At 43.4% G+C, this 14,691-nt stretch overlaps 1 protein-coding gene across 39 annotated transcripts in view; it reads left to right on the top strand.

Moving 5' to 3' along the window:
* The window catches only part of LOC121878757 (tropomyosin), a 59,118-nt gene that overhangs the window by 38,816 nt on the left and 5,611 nt on the right, over positions 1-14,691 (top strand). For 14 of the 39 annotated variants that reach the window (XM_042385148.1, XM_042385145.1, XM_042385147.1 and 11 more), the window contains 6 exons: positions 5,713-5,846; positions 7,984-8,101; positions 8,759-8,829; positions 10,381-10,456; positions 11,756-11,818; positions 13,622-13,691. In XM_042385148.1, coding sequence (XP_042241082.1) covers positions 5,713-5,846; positions 7,984-8,101; positions 8,759-8,829; positions 10,381-10,456; positions 11,756-11,818; positions 13,622-13,691 — 532 coding nt within the window. Of the gene's footprint in view, positions 1-5,712; positions 5,847-7,517; positions 7,636-7,983; positions 8,102-8,758; positions 8,830-9,920; positions 9,992-10,380; positions 10,457-11,755; positions 11,819-12,277; positions 12,341-12,765; positions 12,829-13,621; positions 13,692-14,691 lie in introns of all 39 variants that reach the window. The other 25 variants (XM_042385156.1, XM_042385155.1, XM_042385132.1 and 22 more) reach the window with 7 other exon arrangements.

Genomic DNA, 14,691 nt, shown 5'->3' with positions numbered 1-14,691 from the left:
TCGTTCGTGTATGCTCGCCTACAAAAAGTACATAAAACTTCATACTATACCCCGTGTGTTTTTAACAAATAGTTACCGTACCCAGGTTCATCAATCGGTGATATTTCCGTAACGTAGTTCATTGTATTGTGTAGTGTGACACTGTGCACTGCTGGCGAATTGTCTTCTCTCAACACTTGTTTATTTTCTATTACCAGCATTAGTGCCGTACAAGGTTGTTGTCAGAGATGCAAGCAGCTGACTGGATAAGAATCGACTAGGACTTATTACACAATGAAACCAATCTTAGCCAAACAACCTTTACATCCCAAGAGCAGCAGCATTTCACACTTCCTTACTTGTGAGTTACTCCATGAAGTATGTGATACACCGCGCTGTCATCTTGTGAAACTGTGGTATAATATGAGCATGGAGGTGTTGGTGATGATAGGTGTGTTGTCATGGGTGGCGGGGGTCGGGGAGACTACCATGTGTGGATAATGGGATAGTACAGGTGTCTGGCGGGGTTTACTCACCGCGGGATACCGGTGCGAGGTAAGCCAGTCAGTCACCCCCTGTTATGTAAATACCTTTTAACTCGCACACTTTAATCTGTGGGTTAGAGGAGTACCCATTTGTGTACACGTAATATTTACCTCCTCGAAACAAGTTCGATTCACCAAATAAGTCCAGATCGACTCGTTATACAGTACCCGGTACCAAATTTCAGGTTGAAGTGAAGATTTAAGTAGATATTTACGTTTGTTCTTGGAAGTCTTAATTATTTTTTTTATTTTACATAAAGATACGATTATAATTATAATCAGTAATAGAACTAGTGGGTACGAAACCCCCGTTTTCATTACCGGTACTATTAAGAGTAAAACACAATCCAGTATGTACCCTGAAACCAAAGTGATAATAGGTTGACGGTACTCTATTGTATCTTGGCTTAATTAACACGAGATAACCTTAGTCACAGTTGGAAGTGTAGGAGGAGCCCTCGCAGTTGTCATGAGTTGAACAAATGTGTTGGGTGGTTGCTTATACACGGAGCCCGCCCGTCCCTCCCCGACGTCTGGCTGCTCACCATCTGCCACACATTGCTGGCACCACGCCATAATTTACTACTGGACAATGCCCCCCCCCCCACGTATAATGTCCCTGTTCAATAATTATACATATGTACGTGACGTATTACACAAAAGTCTGTGATGGAGGAATTTTAGGTGGGTGTTGGTATGATGTGCTAACGTAACCAGGGGATGGGGGGGGGCAGTGTCAGGGGGACTGGTAGTTCTGCAGATCTTCCGCTGAGCATTAGTCAAATCACTTGGGTTAACGGGTGCGAGGCTTGGGTGGTGATGTTGCTTGGGGGGGGGGGGCATACCGTTGTGATACAATGCGTTGTACAATTTACGAACAAAGGGAGCTACTGCACCTTTCTTGTGCTCATAGTTGAGAAGAATTAAATCAATGTTTATGTGGCTCCTTTTAGGGGGTGTTGATCATTTAAGCAATCGTTTATAATGATCAACACCAACAGGAGTGCTACTGTTAGCTTCGGGAAGGTTGGTGAGCAGGCAAGACCAAAGTAACAACTGCCTGGCAAGAGTGGCATGACCAGTCGAGTTGCGTCGGGTGATCTGTGCTGTGCCCGGACTGCTCAAACAACCACCCCTTGGCTCTTGTGTAACCTTACACCTATTTTGGTCACTGTCTTCTGGTAGATCAGTATGTACCATACGCAACGTACCTGGTACAGTAAATTAAATTACATCATAAATCTACTTTGGTTCTTCTTGACTGTTTTGGCCCTTGTACTAAAAGTTTATCTATATGGCTAATGTCTACCAGTATATAAATTTATAGCAATCTTACAAAATGTACGTGGGAACATTGGTAATCCTGTGTAAAAGTTTTCTGGGAGAGAGATGATTAATCAATGGTAACTTGTGACATTATAATGCAAACGACGTGTGTTTATTTTGAACCAGATGTTTGGGGTTCCCAGTACAGTTGAACATCCTCTGATAGTTTATCCTACATAATTGTAGAGCGCATCCGCCCGGCCTCAACAGCCCTCCGTTACGTTGTCCTGCTAACTCCTGACCTCTGGCCCCCACAGTTACACTCAGGCTCACCATTTCTTGCATAAATACTTTCTCATACTGTATCTCATAAAGTGTGATGTCACGCTGCCGTCAACGGGAAGTGTAAATACCAGCCACGTTAATGGAATTTTGATAGGTGGTATGAACATCCTGGTTGTAATGAGTCTCGCCCCCATGGATGATGTTAAACGAGTGGATGTGGAGAGCTGTTAAGGCTGTGAGGAGGGCTAGGTCACTGGGGGATGAGAGGGGCTGGGTGTAGTAGGAGGAGGGAGGGAGGTGGGAGAGACGAGCGGGCAGCGGCAGGGTGGGGGTGTGGCCAAACATGGACATGGCGTGTGCGTGCCCACCACCACCCGGCCACTACCCAGCCATTGGAGTGGCGGTCACAGTCAGGCTAGCCCAGGCGGCAGCTTCAGCAACAACACCTACCATGGCGACGGCGCTCCTCCTCTGGTTGGCTGGTGGTGGTACACGTACACAGCCACACAATTACACGTCGCCGCTTAAAGCTCCCTCCCCTTGCTCCTCTTTCTCCCTTTCACTTATTTTGTGCATTCTTACTACCCGCATCCACTATAACGTACACTATAGCAAACCACATCTACACTCATTATCAAAATACAAGTAACACTTGACGAATACCACATTAATATACCCTCTTAAACACACATGCAGTACTGTGTGTTTAATGTCCAAGGATAAATATCTGTAGATGAGAAAGAGTCGTCGTGAGGAGAGGAATGGATCTAGTAGGTGCCGTAACAGCGGATGCTCTTTATCTCCATTTTCCGGAGAACGTGAATCTGTGTGTGGGGGGGGGGGTTAAAGGACCACTCTCCGTGCATTCGAAGATTCTTGTCTCATCTCCCTTGATTGGTTTTCCCTCCTCCTAGTCACAGGCCTGGCATTTGACATTATTAGGGACCTGCCACTCTTTGCCCTAAACAGATGAAATGTACCGGGAATTTTCCCCCCACACACTCATCATTCTCTCACTTTATGTAACTTGACGAAACCTATGACCCTTCAGGCTTTTACGCCCTTAATGTACGAGTCATTAAGGCAAGTATGAACTTTTCATACTTCCCTGTTGGGCGCTGTAAACGCTTCTGCGCTTCACCTTGCACAGGATGTAAGGGGGTGCCCAATAAACTAGCCCCCTCGGGGGCAAATCTGAAATCTCCCTTGATTGGTGTACCCTCCCATTCCTGTCTCTTTAACACTGTGTGAGAAGACCTTTCACCTTTTGCTAGGGGTCAGCTGCTCTTGCCTTCACATCCTGACAGCTTGTTTGTCTTTCCCACATTTGATATTAAAAAAATGTAGCGTCATAGAACATGGTTAAAAAAGAAGTTAAATTTGTAATCCAAGACTTATGAAAAAATAAGAGTCCATCCCTGACAAAGAATTTAGATTGTTGTACGACGCCGTAGTAAAATTTTCTGCCCATCCCTCACGAAAAAAAAAATGTATTGCATACCATTTGGGAAAAGAAACTTGGGTTACAATACTCTTATCTCCCTTGGTAAAGAAGCCGCCATAGGTTGCGATGTCCATCTCGCAACAATATCATTTTTGTGTGTCTCCATCCTATGAAGAAATTATTTGCATGCAAGACCAGAGTACAGGAACAGAACAACCTCGGGCACAGTAGTACCCAGTGTGGTTGGGGTGGGTTTCCTGACGAGGCTTCTTGTCCCGGACGCATCACCAGTTACACTTACTTATGAATTGAAAGTAAACACCATTGTTAGAAATGCAAGCCTATTGTCTCACTATAGTCCATACACAGTATATAGCAACAGGGTGACAATATATACACCTAGATGAATATAGTTTAGTTGTTAAGTTTGTTAGGGCAGTACCACTAGTAGACCACTATTTCAGGTTTTCCGCGGAAGTATCAGACAGATTTGCACAACCACTCACGCGTCCTTCTGTGTTAGAGAGCAACCAGGGACGGCCTGGGGAATCAATGAGAAGACTGCTACCTTTTAAGGCCAACCAAGGAGCCATTGTATGACTCACAGGCCCAAGGGCGTCTCCAGACCTGCCCGGTGTGTGCTGCCCTTGTCCGAAAATTACTGAAAGGCAATGAACCATGCAGGGAAATTAGTAGTGTGTTAAGAGTAGATTGTGTAATGGGCTCTGAGTCAATAAATGTAAGGCGCTTGCTCGCCGTGAGATTAAAAAGTGTTTTGGGAGAGTGAAGGTGTAAGTGTGGACAGGTGGCACCACCACCAGATGGCCATCCTGGACCTTTCGCCCAGCAGTTTACACTCACCTCACCCCCTAGCAACCTACGGTCAACTGTGGGCTTGAAGACACGACAGTTACTCTAGCTCGGCTCAACCCAAACACCAATTATCTGTTTGGGTATCATGGAGTTAAATACATGTGTGTTCTTCATGATATCACCCGCAGAAGCCTCTGGTGGGTGTGTACGAATGTGCTTGGAATTAGCGACAAGTCTTGTGTGGCAAGACTCTTTGAGCATAATTTTAGCTTATATTTTGCAGTTCTAAAACTATGCAAGATAGCTTAGTGTTGGGAACAGTAGGCTATACTTGGAAGTGTTATGAACATACTTTTAATTAGTACAACATAGGAAGGTTTTCATAGGATAACTGCAGCAGATCCTAGTCTTACAAACACAGGTGTAGTAAACACCACCGAGACTACCAAAGGGACAATATGATTGCATGTTGTGGTGATCTTGTGTTCTGTCGCACTCAAGATCTCACCTAAACTCCTTAGTGAAGTTGCCAAGCATTCAGTTAAATGCCTTGTGGATGTCCATTATTTGCCTTACTTAATAATTCCTTTTCTCTTTTATTTTGCAGTGGGTATCTTTTATTTCCATGTGAACTAGCAATGATGTGTATTATGTATGTCTTTGGTTTTATTATTTGTAAATGGAGTTTTGTTTATATTTATTTCCATTCGACTAATTATTACTGTGTGTTACTTGAGTTAGCAGAAAAATATCCAGTGTACCATTCAATACAAATAAGATAGTGTCATACCTAAAATACATTACAGTCCCTCCCATGCTTGATAAAAGATTCCCTCGTGGGTCTACAAGATAAACCTCCCTCGGAATAACCTAAATGAGCTAACTCGAGTGTTCAGCACCAGAAATTTTCCTCTTGATTTTGCTGCTTCCCTTTTGGAGAATTCAGTAATTTTTTTGGTTCCGTAAGATTATATTAATGCAGTGTAATAATATCACGCCTATTTAATTTTTCTACTTCTGCATATCAAGTACTACTAGCCTACACAAAAGTAAATACTGAAAACTCAAACTCAGTTCATTATATCATCACTAATTTATCTCCTCCCTAGACCTCATGTGAAAGCCAGAATGGTGTCTGTTTTAGAACAAGTATGAAAGTTGGTGTGGAGAAAGCCGCTCAAAGAAAGTAGCGGGAGTGTGGAGTTTTGTGCGGCCGTTATCAGTGTGCTCAGGAAACTACACGAGTCGTGTGTGTGTGCGCGCGTATGTGCGTGCGTGCGTCCTTTTGTGTGTGTGTGTGTGTGTAAGCCGCATAGCAAAAGCTCTCTTGCAGACGTTGAAGGCGGTACTCTGATTGTTCGCTCCTTTTTACATTTACAGGCTGAGGGTGAGGTGGCCGCTCTTAACCGTCGCATCCAGCTGCTGGAAGAGGACCTGGAACGCTCTGAGGAGCGCCTCAACACCGCCACCACCAAGCTGGCCGAGGCTTCTCAGGCCGCCGACGAGTCCGAGCGGTCAGTATCTCCTGACGAACAGGACCAGCGCGCCCAACACCTCCTCTCCCGCATCGCCGACATCGGGGCCAAAGTGGAGCGCCTCTTCGCCGCCCTCCAGGCTGAGCAGGCGGTGCAGGAGGCGCTCTGACCCGCTCAGTCTGCCACCCACCATGCCCCCTCCCATACCCACTGCTACCTTCCTCCTTTCATCCTTGTGGGCGGTGTGTGGTCTTGGGGGCGTGGGTCGGCGGTGCTGGGGGAGAGGTCGGGTCGACTCATCCCCAGCCCATACTGCACACCTTACATACGACACAACTGCGTCATACCCTAGTAATCATAAAGCTTAAAAAAAATTATAGAAAAAAAAATTATATATTCACCAAAGAGCAGGGGAGAGAATGAGAGCAATAGAAACGATATGAAAAAGTAAAAAAAAAAAAGTTAGCAAGGCAAAGTGTTGGAATTGTGTAGTAAAGCTTGGTCGTGGTGGTGGGTGTGCCACGCGGCCCCTTGTGGTTACTTGTCGCCGGCCAGGGTTGACGGGGCCACCACAGGTAAGTCTCAAAACACACCTGGGCAACTCGTCGCACTTGCCCGCCCCACCACAATAAACCCTCCCACCTACACATCACTTGTATGTATTTATTTACATGTATCTTATGTATTAATTTCTTAGGTATGTTGCCACAAATTCTCTCATAAGTTTTCATTTACACATTGCACTGTAAAACTATTGATAACTATTTCTTCATTTACACATTACCCCGACCTCATTTATTGATGTACGTATTGCCAAATATAGGTGTTAATTTATTAGTTGTACGCACAGTATTACAGAATAGTTGTACAATATAATGCAGGATTCGGAAATCATTATTTTTACGTGGCTAAACCATTGGTCTTAGGGCGTTTTCATTTAACAAAGAACAAGTTTTACTCTTTAAAAAAATTCCTGAGAGACATTTTAGCAGTACAAGAAGGATAAACTATTAACCAAATTATACACAACCTCAACCCAGTAGTAAAGACCAAAAATAGTCACTGTTGTTGTTTAATAAAAGTGTCTTGAGAAGTTAGTCCAAAATACTATCACTGTTAGATAACTTCATTCTGAAAGACTCAAACGCTGTTCCTCAACTTGAAAAGTCACAAACTGGTCTTATTTTTTAATACATAAGGTATAATATAATAAAAGCTGTTGTCACTCTGGTTAGTAGCTATCGGTGGACGTTACGATTGTGATCAACACCTTCATATATTTAATTATTTGCCTTTTTAGCTCATATCCTGTAAATTAATTGGAAAATCTCAGTATCGTATCACAGTAAATCTCATTCTTAATCCTTTCCCATTCTTCTAAAGTTCCTGCACGTGATGAAGGTGCTCCGCCTATTTAAATTTGAATTGTAGAATATTGAATCTGATTATAAATGTTAAGGGCGTAAAAGTGCTCGGATAGCTACAGCCGGAAGCGTCAACACCGGAAACGTATTGCTATAATATATCGTAATTCTACGCAAGTTTTAGGTAGACCCATTATAAAAGTATGATGATGTTAACCAAAACGTATTTCCTCTTTGTATCTTCCTGCTGCTATTGTTGGATGTTCCACCAAATACCACCACAACCTTCACCTTGACCAACCGTCCATCTTCATCATTATCGTCTCCTCCCCATCACCACCACCAGAGCCCGCAAGTGCTTGGAAAACCGAGCAAACATGGAAGACGATCGTGTGGGCATCTTGGAGACCCAGCTGGCACAGGCTAAGCATATTGCTGAGGAGGCAGATAAGAAATATGAAGAGGTACGACCTTCTCAGTGCCCCTGTGTAATTGTTGGTCCTGGGAGACCACCCCATGACCCGGCCAGTCACGGCAGACACGCTAGTAGTAATGAGGAAGGCAATAAATAAATAAGTAAATAAGGAGCTTATAACTTTGTAAGACTAGTAAAGTATAAGGAATCGGTGCTGCCTCCTTCCTCCTACGTGGACACTGTCGCACGTCTGGCTAGGGTGGGAATTAATCCTATTAGTCACAAGTGCCTCAGCAATGGTGTCGAGGAGCAGCAGCAGGATTACTGTCCGTGGGTGTCGAGCGTCGGGTATTGTGGACTCAACTCTAACCCGTCGGCTTGTTCCTCCCCCCCACAGCATGCGCAAGGTGCTCGAGAACCGCTCCCTGTCCGACGAGGAGCGCATGGATGCCCTCGAGAACCAGCTTAAGGAGGCCCGTTTCCTGGCTGAGGAGGCCGACAGGAAATACGACGAGGTGATTGCCGCATGATGGCAGGCGTCGTGTTGATGTGTGTTCTTACTTGTCTCCTCTAACAGTCGCGTGACGCCCTGCGGCCACCACTGCCAGCCGCCAGTAGTTATTATTACTAACTCGTGTCGTCTCATGACCGTATCTTTGTCTGTTTCAGGAGTCCTGCCCCAGTACCTTCTCTAGGTTATCCCATGTGTGTTTTAACTTCTTGATAAAAGTAGAATAATATGCCATCTTAGCAACCACTTACTCTCTCTACTAACTGTCAAGACAACATTCACAGCCTCCACTGAACTTCAGTAAAATGTTGGAATTGATCCGTGTGGTTTTCAATGCCATAATGCAGCATGATTAACCCCCGTGGATGCCACTCTAGGCCTAGGTTTTTTTTACCAGAAAATTTCTTACCTAGAAATCTTTCTTTTAAAATTTTTCAATCTTTTGTAAAAAAATAAAAATATAATCTTCTAAAGCTTTGTCATACTAGTAAACGTCACACTTCCACTATTAACCCGGGGTCGGGGTCCCCAGTATCCATTAATTGATTGTAGCGTTACGGAAACGCGCCGTTGCCCTTCTGGCCTCCTGTATCCCATACATGGTGGCTTGATACCCGTCCTCTTCCTCTTGACTGATGGCTCCTCCTGCCCACGTCCACAGGTTGCCCGTAAGCTGGCCATGGTTGAAGCCGACCTTGAGCGTGCTGAGGAGCGTGCCGAGACTGGTGAATCGTAAGTGTCAGGTTTAAGGGCGGTACAGCACGGGACGGTTTTCTATTCCTGAGGCCGCAAACCTCAACTTTTGTGTGTTGTGTAGAACTCGGACCTGCATGTTGCAACGTTTTGGGCATAACATTCCTCGAGGCGTACTTCTTGTGCACTGACGTCATTAATAGATTTTGAAAAACTTCTTATTATCTCAAAGAATGTCTTCACATAGGAGTTTCATATTAAGTTTAATAGACGCAGCACTGACAGCCTGTTGAGAAATGTGTGCCCTGATTGTTGTGTATAGCTGCCACCAACACGAGGGAAGGGGAGTGCAGCTGTCTTCAGTCGTAACAGCGTGCAGCTGGCAAGCTGTCTCCAGCCATAACACAGCGGTGATCACAAGTAATGTACGGCGTGGCAGACTTCGGCCCGCGGACGCCTCAGCTGGAATCAAGAGTAACTCGGCTCAAGTTGTTGCTAATTGGATTAATGACCTGAAAAGGCGTGTTGCTGGCTTAGGTCTGCTGCGCCCCCTCTACAAGCACTCACCATTCATTTAGTCTTCTCTTCACAGGGACTTGGATCTGTTGTCGCATAGTTTTGGTGTGTACATTGTAATTATAAATTACCATCGGCAAGCTTTACTGTTATTTTTTATGTGTTACAATTTTTTTTTGCTTGGTGTGTTTTTATAGCTACACATAATTCTGTATAGTAAGGGATTTCTGCATGGTTTTATTTAATTACGATTTATACTACTACTGCACGGCCTCACATGCTGACAGGGCTCATCATTATACAGCTTATGTGTGTTGGGACTAGTCAAGCAAGACACTTCGAGGCTTGGTGAAAAAACGGTGACTGAACACCATAGCTGTGAATGGTTCATATTAGCATTGGCTTCTTCAAAACATGGCTATATACTGTCTGAAAACGTGACCATAACTGTACCTAGCAATTGTCACTCACTTGACGACTCCCACCACACCACGGCTGTCAACACTTACTGTACAACACGGGTTAGCGTTGACCTCACTGCATGACCCACGAGTAATGGTAGTGCTTTTGTTTTGGTTGTTGTTTGATGCGTGACCCCGGGTGATCCCCTTCAGCTGGCCCGCAAGTGCGTCATGTTGGAGAACGACCTAGAACGGGCAGAGGAAAGGGCAGAAGCCGCCGAGGGGTAAGTACCTGTGTTATGTGCATCTAGTCAACACGGGATCATGTCCTGTTGTTGACCCCTGAGTGACAGATTTATTTAGTTATGTAGATTATATTAGCTATCGGTTCATTAATTTTGAATTTGTATGCAAATAAAGTTAAGCGCAGATTTCGCGACTGATAGATTTGTTTTGTTGACATGCAAAGAATATTAAAGTGATTTTGAATTGTTCAACAAAATGTTATCTCTGCTTTCATTGCCTTAGTTCAAGTCCGTTGTTTGAAGTCAGTGTCAGTTTCACGGGATATCTTCGCTGTAGAACACTCCTTACGAGTGTAGATGTTGGCATTGAGTGTGAGAGGTTGGTGACAGGTAATGTCTGATGTCGCCTCTCTCCTCTCGCCCAACAGAAAGATCGTCGAGCTTGAGGAGGAGCTGCGTGTCGTTGGCAACAACTTGAAGTCTCTTGAAGTGTCTGAGGAGAAGGTAAGATCACCATCGTGTTCTACACTTGCCTGTCGACATAGATCTGTACCTTCCATTTATTGGATGTGCAGGATCTTTCATATGATCGAGAACTTTTGAAAGAAGGAACTCATAGTTCCGTTTGTCGAATCATTGGTACATTTTCAACCATTTATCAATTGAAGGTAATTATTCAACCATTGTCACTTGAAATTATTCCGGCCAATGGGTGTCATTCAACTCACCGTTTTACATCTGAGTTTAAACCCAATCATTCGAGATGAGGAAAACCTCGGGTGGAACGAGTATTAGTAATATATATCAGACGACTAAGTTTTATCAAATACAGGTATTGACAAAAACTGATTGTCGATGTATTTTTGAAAATTTAAATAATAAAAATAATAATTGACCTTTGGCTAGACTTCCTGCCCCGTCCCGTACACTAATCAAGGTCGCGATAACTTTACTGGATCCTTTCCGTGATTGTTCTGTAACATTCAGCTTCTCCCCCTGATTAAATCGTGGCAAGGTGGATGCTGGGCCACATACAACCAAATTGATTAGTTTGGGGGTTTAAAAGTGACAAGGCCACGAAAAAACCCATATTATTGAATTAAGATGAACTTAGGAAAAACACGAACGAAGTGTAGCGGAACATGTCTAGACTCGGGGGGAGATACTGTTCCAGTGGTCACAACTTTGAGTGTGAAACACATGTGTATCCAATAAAAATCGCTGTGTATTAGAAAAACAATAAGAATCTCAAACATACACCATCAGTTAGTATTTTGTTTTCGAGGATTCCTTATCATATACATCATTACTTTATATTTGCTTCATTACTGCGTACTCAATGCTGAAATAAATTTTTCATTGACATGCTACGGTGTGTGAAGCTTTGGATAAACGTACGTAGATTATGACGTATTCCTAAAGATAACGAACGAGAAACTTTAAAGCATGTAATTTATTGTAAATTATTTATTCTATTCCAAGTATGTTTAAGAATGAAAATGTATTTTTACGCGAAATGTTCGTGCTAGTGATAAATTTAATAGCTCGTCTACACTTTCATTTTATCACCTGCTAGGATATGGGGCTCACATAAATTAGTGACGAATTTGCGTATGAACATTTGATTGTTTACTCACGCGGTTACTAATGCATGCCAGGAATGGATTATAATGAGTACCTTGTCTGTGGCGGTCACTTAAACATTCATAGATACGAACATATTAGGTTTGGCCCAGGTGTTGGTGAACCCTGGGGTGTGGTGACCCCAGTGTGGGCTGACATAACCCGACCTTCCCCCTACAGGCCAACCAGCGTGAGGAGGCTTACAAGGAGCAGATCAAGACCCTTGCCAACAAGCTGAAGGCGGTAATGATGCAACCTGCCCCTTTGGACCATATACTTGTTTTTGTTGTTGGATTTACAGAGTGTGTTGTTGACAGAGTCGCCGCCGATATCTCTACAACCATCGGCGGCCGTGTCCCGTATCTGTTGCTAATATGTCTGAAATTTGGTTTTCACGCGTTACTAACCAGATGTAGGATTTTTATGTGAATTAAAACATTCCTTTAGATATAACAAAATTGAATTACTCATATTGTGTGGTTTGAAATTAGCACTTAATCCGTATTTATAATTCACAAAATGGTTTTCGTATTAGGTAGAAAAACGTAAACTAATGTACTTACACTGTTGGTGTATGCATGAGTTCAGTGTATAAATTGACTCAACTCACATCTGTTGTGTTCAGCAGTGTTAAATCTTAAATATTTCTACACGAGTGTAAATGTTACTAACCTAGTCATGTTTTCCGTGTGAATGCCACAGTCTGCGCAGAAAGAAGACAAGATGGAGTCGCAGCTAAGAAGTGTGACGCAAAGCTTGAGAGAGGTAATGACGCCATCACTTAGTACTCGCGGCTAGTATTGCCAGATGGTGTGTCGGTTTATTGGGTTTCTTTTTGTCCTGTCTTCTTGGGAGCTCCTCTCTGAATGTTGGCTGTTTGAGTCTGTAGATTGATAAATGTTTGGTATCTTGCTACTTGCTTACATGGAGGTCGTCACTGAAGGGATTACAGCATGTATCCGCCTTAATAGGTGTTAGGAGGACGTCAACTTTGTGGTGGTGTCTTCCAGTACTTTCGTATGGTTGTGTGTGACTTACGGGAACACAGTGAGGGTAGGCAGGTAGCAGCAGAGGCAGACGACGGAGGTTCCAGATGTCAGTTTACAGTAAATATAACTTGGCTGACGGTGGTAGTGTCTGTGCCCTAAGTGTTCTCCGTTAACTCTGTGTTGTTACCGTTGTTGTTTTAGGCTGCACAGAGGGAGGATAACTTTGAGGAGCAGATCAAGGAGCTGACCCACCGTATGAGAGAGGTATAAGATTCCCTCCTTTACCCGCACCCTTATTCTACCAATTGCTACACTTGCTTTCACACACGCCTTAACTGGTTACTTCCCACTATGTTTATCTTCATAGTTTGCCTCCACACACAGCTTCACTAACCACCTACCACGTGCCTTAGCATATATTTGCTCTCTGCTAACACTAGTAAATAGCTAAATACAATAATAATACTTCTTGCTTTAGCATAAATAGATATTGGCCTTAATAAAGGTTTCGTGCTAAAACGTTCACGTAGCTTTCCTTTATACCACAATGTATCCTTTCTTTCACCTCACCCTTTCTGGTGTCTGTAAATGTGTGAATGGGGATTTAGTTCACATGGGGAAATGGCTGTACATATTGCTGTTTTTACTCTTATCTTCTCTAAAAATCTTGCTGGTGAGACATGTTTTGGCATTCAACAACTGTTCAGCTGTGACACCTGCAACTTGTCTGCTTTACCTTGGGTTCTCTTGGTGGTGGGACGCTGAGCGCGTGGCGGTCAGTAGTGGGTATGTGTGTCCGTGGCGTAGCGGTGGGGAGGGTGGCCCGCCCCACCAGCTGCTGCCTTTAACTGGTGATATGGTGTCTGAACACCCAGGTGAGTCGCTACACCTTCTGGGTATATATACTTTCTTGCATGGCATTCTTCTTGCATCTGTGTTATAGTTGTCGAATATATTATGCATTTTTATTTAATTTTTATCAATGGATATATTTGTTTATACTCTGATACCTGGTGCCATGACCCAAGTTGACCACTGTTGACCCTGATACCCCCAGGCTGAGGCTCGAGCTGAGTTCGCCGAGAGGTCTGTGCAGAAGCTCCAGAAGGAGGTCGACAGGCTCGAAGGTACGTCCTTACACACACACACTGACACGCAGACATACACAACACTCAAGTACACTCCACCACGGCACACAATACACAAGACATGCACACAGTATTGTTCTAGTGTGCATGTACATGTGTTCTCGCCACTTCGTTGTGTGCACATGTGCTCATTAAAACACGCTTACCACTTCCACAAGTATACACTCAAAAACTTGTACTGTGCCCTCGTCCGTCATCCCTACATTTGTATATATCTCGTCTACTGTCACATTTGATTGGCTGCTACACTATTTTGAAATTTTGACTCTAATGCATATTCATGTATAATCCCATAACCACAAACTGTCCAGTGTAATCATCAGTGATCTTGTCCTTCAAAATATATCCCCTGATCGTTTTGTGAAGTCCTTTGCATTATCGTCGTTGGTTTAAGAATAACTTTCCACCATGCACGGCCCAAGTATGTATCTCTACAGTTGCATAATCGCCCGTCACGGCCTATAATGTAAATAACAAGAGTAAGGAATCTTGTCAATTTTGTAATCATATCGAATAAAAAAAAATATCTCCCTGTCGAAATAATTTTTTAATAGAAATAGTTCCTCTTGGACATCTTTGCAGTACAGATTCTTTATTAAGAGAGAAATGTACATTTAAAAGTAAACAGTACAAAGTTTTTGGTTTTACTTTTGTAAAAAAAAAAGTTTTAAGTCAAAATTTTTATGGTGGAGTCCATATCCTTGAACAAACACCTAAATCACCTCTGACAACAACCATGATCGACTACGGCACTGCTATCATGTCTACTACACTCACAAAAGACCCGTACAGCGAAAATATGTATTATCTAGTCAAGTTACCGAAATGGCACTTCATTCTAAAAGAAAAAAATCCATACATCTGTCATTGGCTTCTTTTTAGAATTGGCACCTCATCATCTATTGGCTGTTTTATTTCCTTGCGCATCATCGCCAGTGCAATAATCCACGCCACTTCTGCAACAAAGGAACGTGCTTTC

Source organism: Homarus americanus, unplaced genomic scaffold (assembly GCF_018991925.1).
Source record: "Homarus americanus isolate GMGI-L3 unplaced genomic scaffold, GMGI_Hamer_2.0 scaffold2558, whole genome shotgun sequence".
NCBI classification, from domain to species: Eukaryota; Metazoa; Arthropoda; class Malacostraca; order Decapoda; family Nephropidae; genus Homarus; species Homarus americanus.
Note: the sequence above shows the minus strand (reverse complement) of the source record. Positions and strands in the feature narration are given on the sequence as shown.